This window comes from Dendrobates tinctorius, unplaced genomic scaffold (assembly GCF_039654945.1).
Source record: "Dendrobates tinctorius isolate UK_male_01 unplaced genomic scaffold, ASM3965494v1 ptg000147l, whole genome shotgun sequence".
NCBI lineage: Eukaryota > Metazoa > Chordata > Amphibia > Anura > Dendrobatidae > Dendrobates > Dendrobates tinctorius.
Window position 1 is genome coordinate 14559191 of NW_027361814.1, and position 14511 is coordinate 14573701.

At 41.3% G+C, this 14511-nt stretch overlaps 1 protein-coding gene across 2 annotated transcripts in view; it reads right to left on the reverse strand.

Annotated features, from left to right (window-relative positions):
* LOC141049744 (alpha-2-macroglobulin-like) overlaps nucleotides 1-14511 on the reverse strand; it is a 262253-nt gene that overhangs the window by 51644 nt on the left and 196098 nt on the right. For both annotated transcript variants that reach the window (XM_073546471.1, XM_073546470.1), the window contains exons 24-29: nucleotides 12217-12393; nucleotides 11573-11654; nucleotides 11276-11432; nucleotides 6543-6617; nucleotides 4139-4301; nucleotides 2165-2370 (exon numbers count right to left, since the gene is read on the reverse strand). In XM_073546471.1, the coding sequence (XP_073402572.1) occupies nucleotides 2165-2370; nucleotides 4139-4301; nucleotides 6543-6617; nucleotides 11276-11432; nucleotides 11573-11654; nucleotides 12217-12393 (860 nt within the window). The remainder of the gene's footprint in view (nucleotides 1-2164; nucleotides 2371-4138; nucleotides 4302-6542; nucleotides 6618-11275; nucleotides 11433-11572; nucleotides 11655-12216; nucleotides 12394-14511) is intronic.

The window sequence follows — 14511 nt, forward strand, 5'->3', positions numbered from 1 at the left end:
AGGTTTTCGTTGTTGGTGAGAGTCTGATGTGTTGCGGCAGAGAGTTCCAGAGTATGGGGGAAGCACAGGAGAAGTCTTGTATGCGGTTGTGGGAAGAAGAGATAAGGGGGGAGTAGAGAAGGAGATCTTCTTGAGAGGATCGAAGGTTGCATGTGGGTAGGTACCAGGAAACCATGTCACAGATGTATGGAGGTGACGGGTTGTGGATGGCTTTGTATGTCATGGTTAGGGTTTTGCACTGGAGCCTCTGGGCAATAGGAAGCCAGTGAAGGGCCTGGCGTAGGGGGGAGGCTGGGGAATAGCGGGGAGACAGGTGGGTTAGTCGGGCAGCAGAGTACATGTAGATAACTGATATCAGATACAGCTGGTCATAGATTAGAAAAAAATTACCAAAATCAAAGAATTTTAGCTTAAACCGTTAAAGCATTTCTTGACTTCGTGACTAACTTCAAGCTCACAAAATTGTGAGGGTAATAACCAAAGGCTTACAAATAATACTCACTAAAATGTAGTTTTTAATAGCTCACTTAAAATCTTTATATCACAATATTTCATGAGATAAATGTAATAGACATTGCCGCAGAAAAATAGGTAAACAGATTATGCCCCAATTATGTAATACATTATATCTCTCCCTATATGTCCCTAGAGTGCAGCCCTTCCTAACGGCGGAGGTTGGCACACTACAATGAGCGCAAACGGTGTCGTCGCTTAGGCTACTTTGACACTAGCGTTTTTTTTGCGCTGCGCTGCGTGCGTAGTCCAAACGCATACAAAAAACGCATCAAGCATTTTGCATGCATTTGCTTATTTATTGCGCATGCGTTTTAATCAGTTTTACTCTTAAAACGCATGTTTTTAAATGCTGACTTGTGCATGTCCATGCGCACGTCAGCGCTCCCATGGACTGTAATGTGCTTTTTTTGCACATTCCATGCGCATTTGTGCGCATGCATTTTTTTTACACAGGTTGGGCGCACAGAAAATGCAACAGGGTGCGTCCGGCGAGCATAGGCGCACACTGCAAAAAAAACACATGCGCACAAAAACGCATACAAACGCTAGACAAAGCGCACCCATGGTAAACATAGGGGCGCATGTGCATGTATGCGCATGCAGCGCAAAAAAAAGCTAGTGTGAAAACAGTCTTACTGACAGCTGACCGATTATTTACCAAATTTATTTGATACTGTTCAAAACTGATGATGCGGAAAAAACATGATAGCTCAAACCAGAGCAACAAATAGATAAGGGCTTTGAAATGTATGGCTCACATCAAATTGGCCAACCAGGATAAAAGGGCATAAGCGAACAGCAAGACATCTTAGTTTTAAAATGCACTTATCTGCATCTCCTGCTGTATATAGTCTCGACACGTTTCCCCACCAACATATGCTTCCTCAGGAAACTCCAGGAAAAAAATGACATAAAAAAATGACATCTATGATATACTGTGCAGCACAGGAGACTTGCAAACTGGCCACAGAATACCATGGATGCAATTTTTTTACGTCACTTTTTCCTGGAGCCTCCATGTTTTATCAGAAAGCACTCGGGCAAATGTTATTCAATGGGGCAGTGCTGAACAGCATTTTTTTTCTCATAGAATCAACATGAAACATTTTTTTTTAAAAATTGCAGCATGCTGCTATTTGCTGCAAAAATCAGACCGCACTCAGCCATTCAAGTTTATGGGTGCTCGGAAATCATCATACTGCACCCGGAGGCCATCTGAGTGCAGTCCAATTAACACAGTCTCGCAAAATGGAGAAGATGGAGAAATCTTGTTCTCCATTGTCTCCTGACAGTGTGCTATGATTCTCTCATCTGATAAAATAGGATCACACTAAGCTGATACTCCGATCTTACTCGGAGTGTCATTAAAGTAGTTGATTTGATTGTCCCGGGTGAGAGAATTTATGGTCATTTGGGCGAGCCCTAATAAATGTGTTTTATCCCAATGTCGGACTCAAGCATTCACTAAGTTTCAATTTTCTATTGCTATGTGGAGGCCAGAAACGTCCTGAGACCAAACAGGGAGTGCCTCAGTTTTGACAAGGGTGAGTGTTTTGCACACTTTTTTCTATGCATATAAAAGCATTCCTTGGTGAATTCTTAAAGCTCGTTGTGTCCATTAGGTTCAGTAAATTCTCCATTGCTTTACCTGTGTAGAAGAATAACCTCCATACGGATTCTGCTGCTTGCTCAGCCAGCTCACAATCTCGGAAGATCTGCCTAAATCTGGAGTTGGACCAGACAGAAGAGCCAGGAGAACATAGGAGGTCAACTCCACCTCTGCTGAGGGAGCTCGGCGCCAGAATGAGTCTTCAGGGGGAGGAGCGGAGTTCCGCTTCCAGTGCAGTTGTCCATCTGTAGAGGAGATAAGCAGTCTTTTACAGACATCCTATATATGGAATATAATAGGATTATATGCTGCAGTACTATCATATTTTTCACTATAGAAAAGATTACTTATTAATTTATAATAAACATTAATATAAATAATTTTTGTGTAAACATGAATTCTGATGTCAGGACTCAAAAGTTCTACAGATATAAGCGGCGAAACTCAGATGCAACTTATCTCACCTTGTATAATCAGTCTGTCACAAATATCTTTTTTCAGGGAGTTCTCTGTGACAGTGACTGACATGTAAGTCATCATGTGTCTTTATAAAAGAAGTTTTTCCGCAGCTGTAGTGTACATGATACAGTTCTGTGCGCCATCTTGTTTGCAACACAATACATAAGGCAAGAAATACCCAGTCCCCCCTTAAATCCATGTATCAAGTGCCAGCGTGGAAGAAGCAAGCATGCAAAACACGCGTCGGGGTGCAGGGGCTCATCATTACAACCACAGTCTCACATTTTACCCTTCTTTATTCCAGTAAGTAATCAGCTGGCACTTGATACATGTATTTAAGGGGGAACTTGGTATTTCTTGCCTTAAAATATCTCCTGGACATTAATAAGTGGGAATGATATTGGGATCTGTTTTAGGGATAATATACTGTATATGGGTGTATATGGAGTATATTGGAGATGTCTTGGGCAATAATTATATACTGGAATTGCTACCAATCCCCACATTGATTATTTATTCCCTTTTTGTGACTGTTTAATGTTTCCCTTCTTCTTTGATATACCATTGTGCAGCAAGAATTTTGGGTTCCCCATAGGTTATTTGGACCATTTTAGTGGTTGATGTCCCCTTTTGGGGTATATTTATTGTGAATATGTACAAGTAACATTTTATGGATTTTTATTAATGTTTGAATAAATAAATAATTTTTAATAGCATATGGTTCTCTTTTCGTCAGTGATAGTTTTATTAGCTGTCCTTCAGGTTTATGAGTGCATTTGGAAGTGCCATTTTTTGATATTTGGACAATATTGATTTATTTCCCTCTTCTCTAGTCTTGTGCAGCACTTCCCTACAGGGTGATCTTAAAAATAAAAGTATCATTATACTGCCCAATAAATATAAATATCTCCCATGTAGTGCCTCTGAATAAACAATTGCCCCTCACTGTGCTTCCTGCACAAAAAAATCCTCCCACACTACCCTTCTCCAAAATATCACTGCACACTGCCTCTCTCCAAAAAATCCCCCACACACTTCCCCTCTGCAAAATATTCCATGCACACTGCCCCTCTACAAAATATCCCCCCACTAATCTTCTCCAAAATATACCCCCACTTCCTCTTTGCATAATATACCCCCAAACTGCCCCTCTGCAAAATATCTCCCACACACTGCTCCCCTCCAAAATATCCCACCACTTACCTTCTCGAAAAATGTGCCCCCTACACTTCTCCTTTGCAAAATACCTCCAACTGACCCTCTCCAAAATATTCCCCCATGATCGTCATTCAGTCTTCGACTCCATGATGGAGCGGTTACTGTTGCCCGTGCTATCTCTGCTCATCTGGACTGGAGCTGACAGGAACTCTTCTGCCGCAGTCCCAACATCACAGTATTCAAATGTATTCATGTCTGAAGAAATGAATTTGTTTGAATGCAGAAAGAAGGAAGCGGAGAGCTCCATGGGCCGCATGCAATATGTTGAGCAGACCTGGTATAGGGTATATAATAGTATATATCAAGCAGCGTGCTTGTAGCTTTATATTTTCTTACCTCCCCGTATGGCTTTTTCATCCAATTTGTCCATTATAGTTTTCCTGAGTTCAATCTCTCCAGACAATGTGAAGGCATAGGCCAGCAGAGCCTGGGTGTATACGTTGCTGACATTCATAGAGGCCTTCATCAGACAGGAGAGAGCATTGCTCAGTAAGGGATCCTAAGATGAAATTAAAAAGTAAAGGAATTAAAGGAATGTTAGTGGTAAAACGCTTTTAGAAGTGGTTTGCCGTGGAGCTTTCTGACACACCACCGTCGGGGGGATGTCAAATTTTTCTCCATCCCACCTTCATTAGTTTACCTGACATGCTGCCTTTTACCTACACTGGTATATCCGTAAAAGCCTAATGTTCCTGACAACCTACGATGATAATATGATAATGGGGTTCATTTTAGTATTTATTATCCATAGATATCTAGCAAACAGTTCACCTTTAATCTCCACCACATCCACCATTTAGTTTTGGTGCCTCCTGTAGCACCTATTGCTAAGTAACATAGAAGATGGACTTGTCGTTCCAATAGGGAAGCCCATGCAAATTAGTTTACCTTACTGTAACACCTGCACAGGGAACTGTCAGAGCAGCTACCAATATACTGGAGCTTACAGACACTAAGAAGAGTTTTGCAGCTGCTGTTAAACAGGGACCTACAGACATTAACCGTTTTTCCCCTGAGCGGCAGTGGACTACAATTCCCAGGGACCCTTGCTTCAGTCAGATGACATGGCCTGGAAGGATAGAAGGAGAGAGTGGATTTGAGGAGGAGGGACTTGGGGGAGGGAGCTGGGCAGGAAATGAAAGTAAATGTTCAGAGGAGAAGGAGCGTGGCAGCTTGCTGTGAGGGACGGAGCGGTGTGGATCTGCATTCCTCTACGCTGCAGAGTGTGGCGGCCCCCACTGAGATACCCATGCTGCTGGAGAGAGCACGGTTCTGTCAACCTTTGAGGCAATTAACATCAAAGACCTGGAGAGTTCTGCCGGCCCTCCCACCGCATAAAGGCCTAAATCCTGCTGCCCCCAGCTGGTTTCCAGAGGACCCTCCGACCGTTTGAGACACACAGTGAGTGCCCTTCTGAGACTTGTGGTTCTACCAGTGCTATTTAAAGTGAGTACACTACAACCCAGACCATTGACAGTAATATTCATCTAAGTGCACCAACGGTTCTAATTTGCGCGGCAACTGGGCCCCAACATTTGGACTGAGTTAATACAAAAGAGGGGGAACCTGCTACGTTATATTTGCAGGGTCAGAGTAGAAGTAGACTGTGATGTGTATATGACTTTTGTAGAGCACCATTACTTGTATTGTATGTTATTCCTTTAAACCCACCTCAATTCTGCTGCATAGCAATAAACCTGTTAAACGGTTTTACTCCTGTTCCCTGAGTGTGTGTACTGAGCTGTGGCAGGGGTTTCCCCAAATCAGCCCCTGGCAGAAGATAACTGTTCTTCTGCAGTCCCAGAGAGAGAGCTCCAATCAAGATTCGGGTGGAGGCACAGCGCCCTAAGGAGGTGAGACCCCCCATAACACCCAGTGTACCGTGGTAGCCCTAAAGGGGTGTTACATTAAGAAAGTTTTTATTATACTCACAGGTTGAAAACTTGCTACAAGGCACATGGAAAGTTATAGTAAAATCAGTTGCATGACTCAGAGTTTCGCCATTATGGCTTCTTCCAAGGGCCATATAAACCGCAATGTCATAACTCCGAGTCGTATATTGTAACACGTTTTATCCTGTGAGCATAGTAAAAGCTTTCTTGCAGCAAGCAAATCTGCTTGGAGCTTCACTATCAGGAGGGCATGTCCCCCTTCTATCTTGCAATAGGTGAGACAAGAGGCACCTGAAACTAGATAATAGGATGTGGAGCAATTTTAATAAAAACTACTTGAAAATTAGAATTTTTTTAAAAATAACATATGTGGGAAAGATTAAAAGTGGTTGAAATCCCTTTCAATTTTCTATTGACTGATAGCTAACATTTGTCAGTACTATTTTTTATTTTTGTCTTGTCCAAAAATTGTCAAAACAAGTGAAAAAAAACTCTGCCAAATTGTTTTATGTGAAACCGCACCAAGACTTTTAGGAAATGTTACCTGGTTTGTTTTTCCATCACTTATTTGGAATCATTGCAGAATCTGTGAAGAGGGTTCAAGTTCCCTCCACCCAGTTTTAAAAACGTGAGCTAGGCTCCCATTCCCACGGGGGCCCTATTGCAGCTGCTATTCCAGTAACAGCCACTGAGCCTTCCTTCCCCTTGGCCCAGCTTCTTAAACTACAATGGGACCATAAGACATCTATGGCTTTAGCTTCTTGTGCAATAAGTGTAATTGTCTGAAAAATATGGTAAATTTTGGCTTGTAGTGAAAATATTTTCATTGTTGAAACATTATGACTTACTTGTGTAGCTAGACCGGCCTCCAAAACGGTAATAGTTATATACGCAGAGAGAGAGATGTGATCTTCTACTCCTCCCTAAAACACAAAGTTAGGCAATTCTCACCTTATTTATTGATTGTATTGCTACTTAGAAAAATGCTGAAAGATCAACTTTTAATTTTGTATTTTATTATATTTTTTCTCTCTTAACATGATCAGGGCTGTGACAAGTGGCAGTCAGGATAAGAATCCACCTAGGGTGTTAACGCCTCTTGCCTCCTTGAGAGGGAGCACTTTGGAAAAAAATTGACAGTGCCTGAATTCAGCACAATGATGATTGAGGAGCATACGCTGTGCTTATTCACTGATGAAGCTTCTGGTGGTGGTTTTGGTGAAGTATTCATGTACAGATTATGGTTCATGTGACCTATTTGTTTACTGGTGATGCTTCTGGTGCCATAATCATGCATTATTGATGGCTCTGGTGTTCTATTTAATGTATGTACTGAAAATGATTTTGGTTTTGTATTACTGTATTAATGATGGTTTTGGTGATGAATATATCACCAGAAACATCATCACAATCAGCCATCAACAGTACATGAAAACAATACTAGAACAACCATCACTATGTGAATACATAACTAGAACCACAACCAGTACAGCAACACAGCACCAGAAACCCCCATCAGTACATAATTACTTCACCAGAATCACTATCAGTTGTGAGGTAGTGCTGTCATTTAAGTAGGGGATCACTCGCTTGGCAGTCACAAAATCAGATCCAGCACAGGTTTTCCATAAACCAGTATAGTCCATGCGGTTTATTGTGCAGCATAAACCAAAGCAAGTAATATACAGTTCACAACAGCATAGTGTCCTTTGACAGAGCTCAGCTCTGTAATCCCTGTAGTCATAGAGGTTATGCATACACAGGCTTTCTAGCCTCAGTTATCTCACCCACGTCAGGGTCACTCATGGTTCCTTTATCATGTTGCAGACGTCCATTCCCTCCTAGGAACTCTCAGGCACGTGCAGCCATTAACACAGCATTCACTGCTGTCAGGAAGATGCCCCCATCTCTCTCAGACAGGGCCTTCCACACTGGACCATCCAGGTCCCAGCATTAACCACCTGTGACCTACTCTGGCCACATTATATGGTTCATAGCCACACCCAACAGGTCACATGACTCTGACCTCATCACAGGTCCTTCAAGCATTTACACACTCTTTCCAACAGTGCTTTAAACACACCCCCTGGGTGGGTTTGTAGGTAACCAGGCCTGCCCATCTCTCTAATTACCTGGAGACTTCTCCCTTACACATTGAAACAACACCTCAGCAATATCATTGCTGAACAACACATAAGTCTCCATCCCAAAGCCACCCACTTTGGGATACATAACGGCCATTCCGTAGTCTGCCATTCATCCTTTCTCTTGAGACATCCACACAGTGCCCCCTAGTGGACTCAGTGGTTACTTCACAACACAGTACAGGAATACTACAGAAGAAACACCATCAATTTTGAGACAAGTTGTATTTGTCCCATGACAAATGCAAACTCACTAGAAATATTCTTTTATCTATAATGAAGTCTGTTTAGTTTCGATTAGAGCATCTGTCAAATACTGGAAACCTTAATTGAAACCAAATGGCCCCCATTATAGTTAAGCTAAATTTGTTTCCATGACTGCGAGGGGTCTGACATTTAAAATATAGTATGTCAGGGATGAATATTGCTTTTTTGGGTCTGGTATTGTGTAAATAGTTCACAAACAATTAATTATATTTCTAAATGAGATTGCACTCCCTGTTAGCCCACACCCTTAAAGTATAGCACTTATTTTATACATTTGCTGATATTTTTAGGTGAAAAAGTAAACAATTCTAGTGGAAGTGGTCATCAGATCTTGTTATCTGACCCATATTGGTGGGGGGTGCATTAGAGGTCCTATTATCTTACTCTGTGACTCATTCCCTTGCCTGTGGTGGCGGGTGTGTAGGGATACCATTGTCCTAAATTGCCTACCAAAATTCTTTGTGCCAGCCTTGTACATGAAAAAATATGCATTCTCACCTAGCTTTCTAATAAAAGTGTTACCTTTCATAACGACTAGTTTGGTTCTGCCCCCAGGGCTGATTCCTAAAGACCATTATTACTTTTTTATTTTCTTAAGGACTTCAATTAAAACAAGCTAGTAAAAGACTTGACAGGCTGCAGTTCATATCACAACTCATCTATGGTCACATATCAAAACATAAAATATAGACTGACTGAGAAATGAGTGGAAGGACACATCATTATATTTGATACAGCTGTAAGGCTTGTACTTAATGCTGCTACAATAACAGGAATACAGTCATGACCGAAAGTGTTGGCACCCTTGAAATTGCTATAGAAAATGAAAAATTTCACATGTTTTGTTACACACATGTTTATTTGTTTTGTGTGTTTTGGAACAACAAAAAAAAAACAGAAAAAACGGAAAATTGAAAAACACTTGTCATGTGCCTGGGATCGAACTGTTGAGACTGTGCTTTTGAAGTCAGAATCTCGGTCCGCTAAGCCACAGCAGTTACAACTTTTCTCTGGATGTTTAGCTTCTGTTATCCTTGCTGCAGTCTGTCCTATCACCTTTTGGGTTTTTGCAGGTAATTTGCACTCTGCACGGCCCTTCGGTTTTTTAGGAGGAATGTGAAGCATTTGAGGCAGCATGTAAGTTGCCATTGTCTAGTCTACGGTTAGAGTTATCTCTGCTCACACAGTAACCATTAGGGACTGTGGAGTCAGGTTCCCTAGTCTGTACAGGAACCAGCAAGGTCAGTTGCAGTTTTTAGTGTGTTATGTATTTTCTTGAGTGAGTGATTACACTATCATACCATAATATTACACAAAACCTCAAAGTTAGGTCAGACAAAATTGTTGGCACTTTTCCAAAATTGTGGCTAAACAACTTTATTTCAAGCATTTGAGGCTCGTTCAAGCTCACCTGTGGCAAGTAACAGGTGTGAGCAATTTGAAAATTACACCTGAAATCATGTAAAAAGAGGAGAAGTTGACACAATCTTTGCATTGTATGCCTATGTGTGCAACACTATTCATGGAGAGCAAAAACAGGAGAAGAGAACTGTCTGAGGACTTGAGAACCAAAACTGTTGAACAATATCAACATTATCAATGTTTCAAGTCTATCTCCAGAGATCTTTATCTTCCTTTGTCCACGGTGAGCAACCTAATCAAAAAGTTTATAACCAAAGGCACTGTAGCTAATCTCCGTGGACGGCTGAGAAAAATTGATGAAAGGTTGCAACGCAGGATAGTGCAGATGGTGGATAATCAAGCCCTAATCACATTCCAATGAAATAGAAGCTGTCCTGTAGGCTAAAGGGCCCTTTACACATAGCGATATAGCTAGCAATATCACTAAAGCGTCACCGATTTTGTGACGCAGCAGCGATATCACAACATGTGATACTCACTTCCGACCGGCTCCTCCGCTGGTTATCGCTGATCGCGCGAGATCGGCCTGGTCCATTTCTCGTCGTCGGCTTCCTGCTGGCGCCGATGAGCGAGTTATGGACGCAGGCGGAAGACGGTCACACTCGCCGCGTCTGACAGGTGAGTACGACCGCCGACTGCTGCTGCATCGCTAGTGAGAACTTCCTGTTTGGCAGCTCACTAGCGACCATTTAACGACGCAACAGCGATCCTGACCGGGTCATATCATGGTCGGGATCGCTGGTGCATCGCTAAATGTAACAGGGCCTTAAGGGTGCATCAGAGTAAGAGCAAACTATTCATTGACATTCCAATGAAATGAAATGTAATGGCAGGGGACTAAGGAACACCGCACTGCTGACAGAGACATAAAAAAGCTAGACTGCAGCTTGCCAAAATGTATGTAAGCCAAAATCCTTCTGGGAAAGCGTCTTGTGAACAGGTGAGACCAAGATAGAACTTTTTGATAAAACACATTATTCTACTGTTTACCATAAATGGAATGAGGCATACAAAGAAAAGAACACAGTACCTCCAGTCAAATATGGTGAAGGTTAAAAAGATGTTTTGAGGATGTTTTGCTGCCTCTGGCTGCCTATTGACTGTGTGCAAGGCATCATGAAATCTGAAGATTACCAAAAGATTTTTGGTCACAATGTAGTATCAGAAAGCTTTGTTTGCATCCTAGTTCATGTTTCTTCCAGCAGGACAATGATCCCAAACATACTTGAAGAAGCCCCAGAAATGGATGGAAACAAAGTGCTCAAGAATTCTTAAGTGGCCAGCAATGAGTCCGGATCTAAATCGCCTTGAAAACCTGTGTAGAGATCTTAAAATTGCTGTTGGGAGAAGGCGCCTTCAAATATGAGAGACCTGGAGCAGTTTGCAAAAGTAGAGTGGTCCAAAATTCCAGTTGAGAGGTTTAAGAAGCTTGTTGATGGTTATAGAAAGCGATTGACTGCAGTATTTATTCCAAAGGGGGTGCAACCAAATATTAAGTTGAGGGTGCCAACAATTTTGATGTGCCCATTTTCGGGGTTTTGTGTGAAATTATGTTCCATTTATTTTTTTTGTGTTGTTTCAATACACACAAAGGAATAAACATGTGTATAACAAATCATGTGTAACTGCAATAATTTTCTGGGAGAAATACTTAATTTCCTAGAACAATCTCACTGGTGTCAACTCTTTTACTCATGACTGCATGTGGCTGGATCTGAAACTTAACAACTACTCTGCTCTTGGTCTACCTTCATGGCATTATTGAAGAGTCTCCCAACACTTCGGAAACATCCGGTGTCTTCCTGGTTCTTTTTCAGCCATGAGAAAGAGTGGTTCAGGTGACTTTCATCTATGAAGATATAGGGTCGAGCTTTGCTAAAGGATTTCACAACAAATCCAGTCAACCTATAGAAACAAATTTGAGTGCTGTAAATTTCTACCCAATAATATTTTATTATTTGCCATATTTTAAAATCCTAGACACCCCCTTAATTCTGTTATTCAAATCCAGCTCTGCAAATACAAATATAGCTAAATAGACGAACCACGTGTTTCCTTCTTTGTCATTTTTTCCAAAAGCACTGTATGATCCATCATCACGTTTGTATGTAAGCTGACGCTGATACCCTATGAGAAGCAAGAAAAAATAAATGAAAAAAAGGTTTGCTTATTTTATATGCCAGGGAGCATTGCATGGCTTCCATATGCCATTTTGGTGCTCTCTTCAGGAGGAGAAATTTAACCTCTTAAGCTCTCCATTGAAGATCTCATCCCACTATCCAGTCATCGTCATTGCACTGACAGGGGGCTGTTACCCCAAAACAGCTGTCTGCAACTGGAGTTCTTTTACTTTGGAAGAAGTTGTGGGTCTGGTTCTAAGTCAGGCGACAAGATTCTTTGAAGGGTTGATATTGAATTCTAGGATTGCTATATCTCAAATACATGGCACCAAAGCCCTGGTTTGTCATCTTCTGTGAAGAGGCTATTTTCAAATAAATAATTGTAGTTATGCACAGGGCTCTATCTATCTATCAATCTATCTATCTATCTATTTATATTTTATACATCTTCCATGTAATCCATATTGTACTGTGTAGTATTTGGATTAATGGTATTTGAGTCCCTGAGTGTCAGAGTGTACTTATAGGCAAAAAAAACAAATGCAATAGAAATCAATATAATTTCTCACCGCTCTCTAGGAATTTCTTGGCTTTGCTCTGGATTTCATTGTTCAGTTGATGTGTCTTCTCCAGATATTGCTTGATGAAGATATTGGGAGCAAAGAGAACCATGTTCTGTTCCCCACAACCATATGGCATGGCCAAGAGACGATCAAGGTTCTGCATGGCCGTGCCCATCAGATCTCCTGCAGGGTAATAAGACAATTCCTATATTAATATAACTTCTAAGGATGAGTCCATTAATTAACCTAGTCAGCTCCTGCTCACTGTGCAGCCCTTCTCCGGTCTGGTGTTCCCCTTTTGCTTTGTCTTTGTGAATGAACAACATGCATCTAGATTTGGATGTGCTGACAGTACTACCTGTCTCAGTGATTATGTGATCATTAGGTCTCAGGTAAAGTCAGGGGCTGTTGAGTCTTAAGGCCCTTTTACATTTAGCGATGCACCAGCGATCCGACCAGCGATACGACCTGGTCAGGATCGCTGGTGCATCGCTAAATGATTGCTAGTGAGCTTCCACACAGGAAGATCTCACAGCGATGCAGCAGCGACGCAGCGGACGATACTTACCTTTCACACACAGCGATCCAGACGTCATCCCGCCCGCCTCAAAGCGTCGCTCGTCTCACACAGCAGGAAGCAGATGGCGAGAAATGGAGCTGCCCGATCTCGCGCGACGAGCGACAGACAGCGGGGGAGCCGGTCGGAGGTAAGTATCACACATAGCGATATCGCTAGCAATATCGCTATAACGTCACAAAATCAGAGACGTTTTAGCGATATTGCTAGCGATATCGCTATGTGTAAAACCCCCTTTAGACCTAGGCAGACCCAGATAAGCTCAGCAGTGGATTTAGGAGTCTGCATTTGCCCTGTAACTGGTGCTAATATACTAACCCCAATTACACTGGAAATCAGCAATAATAAAAATGTATTTAAATATTGAAATGCCCCCCAAAATTTCATTTTAGGACCTTAATGGATGAACAATGTGTGGTATGAATTGAATGAAAAAATATATTTTAAAAAATCTCTAAAAAGATAATTATATCAGAATTTACAAAAAAAAAGAAAGCAACTGCCTGTCTTCATAGCTATTCATGCACACCAAGAAAAAAAACACACATCTAAAATATAAAAATAATTGCTAAAACAACACAATTTAAAATGTGTTTTAGTGGTCATTTGTGGTCATAAAACAAAGTAAGACATGTGAAAAAGAGACATATTTCCATTTCTTCTTTATTTTCTCTGCCCGAGAGCAGGAAGAAAATATAAAGCTTTACTTACGGTATATGTTTATATTTCTATTTTTCAGTGAAAGATTACAACTTGTTTATAGTCAAGGGTAGTAATAGTAAATCCTGCACGTACTTAGTCCTGCTCTTCTCTGAAAATTGAATGTAATTGTATCTAGTCTAGACAATGTTCTGAGAACCTAAAGAGGATTCTCAGGTTTGAAAGTTACAGTTAGGTCCATATGTATTTGGACAGAGACAACATTTTTCTAATTTTGGTTCTAGACATTACCACAATGGATTTTAAACAGAACAATTCAGATGCAGTTGAAGTTCAGACTTTTAGTTTTCATTTGAGGGTATCCACATTAAAATTTGATGAAGGGTTTAGGAGTTTCAGTTCCTTAACATGTGCCACCCTGTTTTTAAAGGGACCATAAGTAATTGGACAATTGACTCCAAGGCTATTTCATGGACAGGTGTGGGCAATCCCATCGTTATGTCATTCTCAAGCAGATAAAAGGCCTGGAGTTGATTTGAGGTGTGGTGCTTGCATTTGGAAGGTTTTGCTGTGAAAGAAACATTTAGTCAAAGGAGCTCTCCATGCAGGTGAAACAAGCTATCCTTAAGCTGCAAAAACAGAAAAAACCCATCAGAGAAATTGCTACAATATTAGGAGTGCCAAAATCTACAGTTTGGTACATCCTGAGAAAGAAAGAAAGCACTGGTGAACTCATCAATGCAAAAAGACCTGGGTGCCCACGGAAGACAACAGTGGTGGATGATCGCAGAATAGTCTCCATGGTGAAGAGAAACTCCTTCACAACACCCAACCAAGTGAACAACACTCTCCAGGAGGTTGGCGTATCAATATCCAAATCTACCATAAAGAGAAGACTGCATGAAAGTAAATACAGAGGGTTCACTGCACGGTGCAAGCCACTCATAAGCATCAAGAATAAAAAGGCTAAACTCGACTTTGCTAAAAACATCTAAAAAAGCCAGCACAGTTCTGGAAGAACATTCTTTGGACAGATGAAACCAAGATCAACCTCTACCAGAATG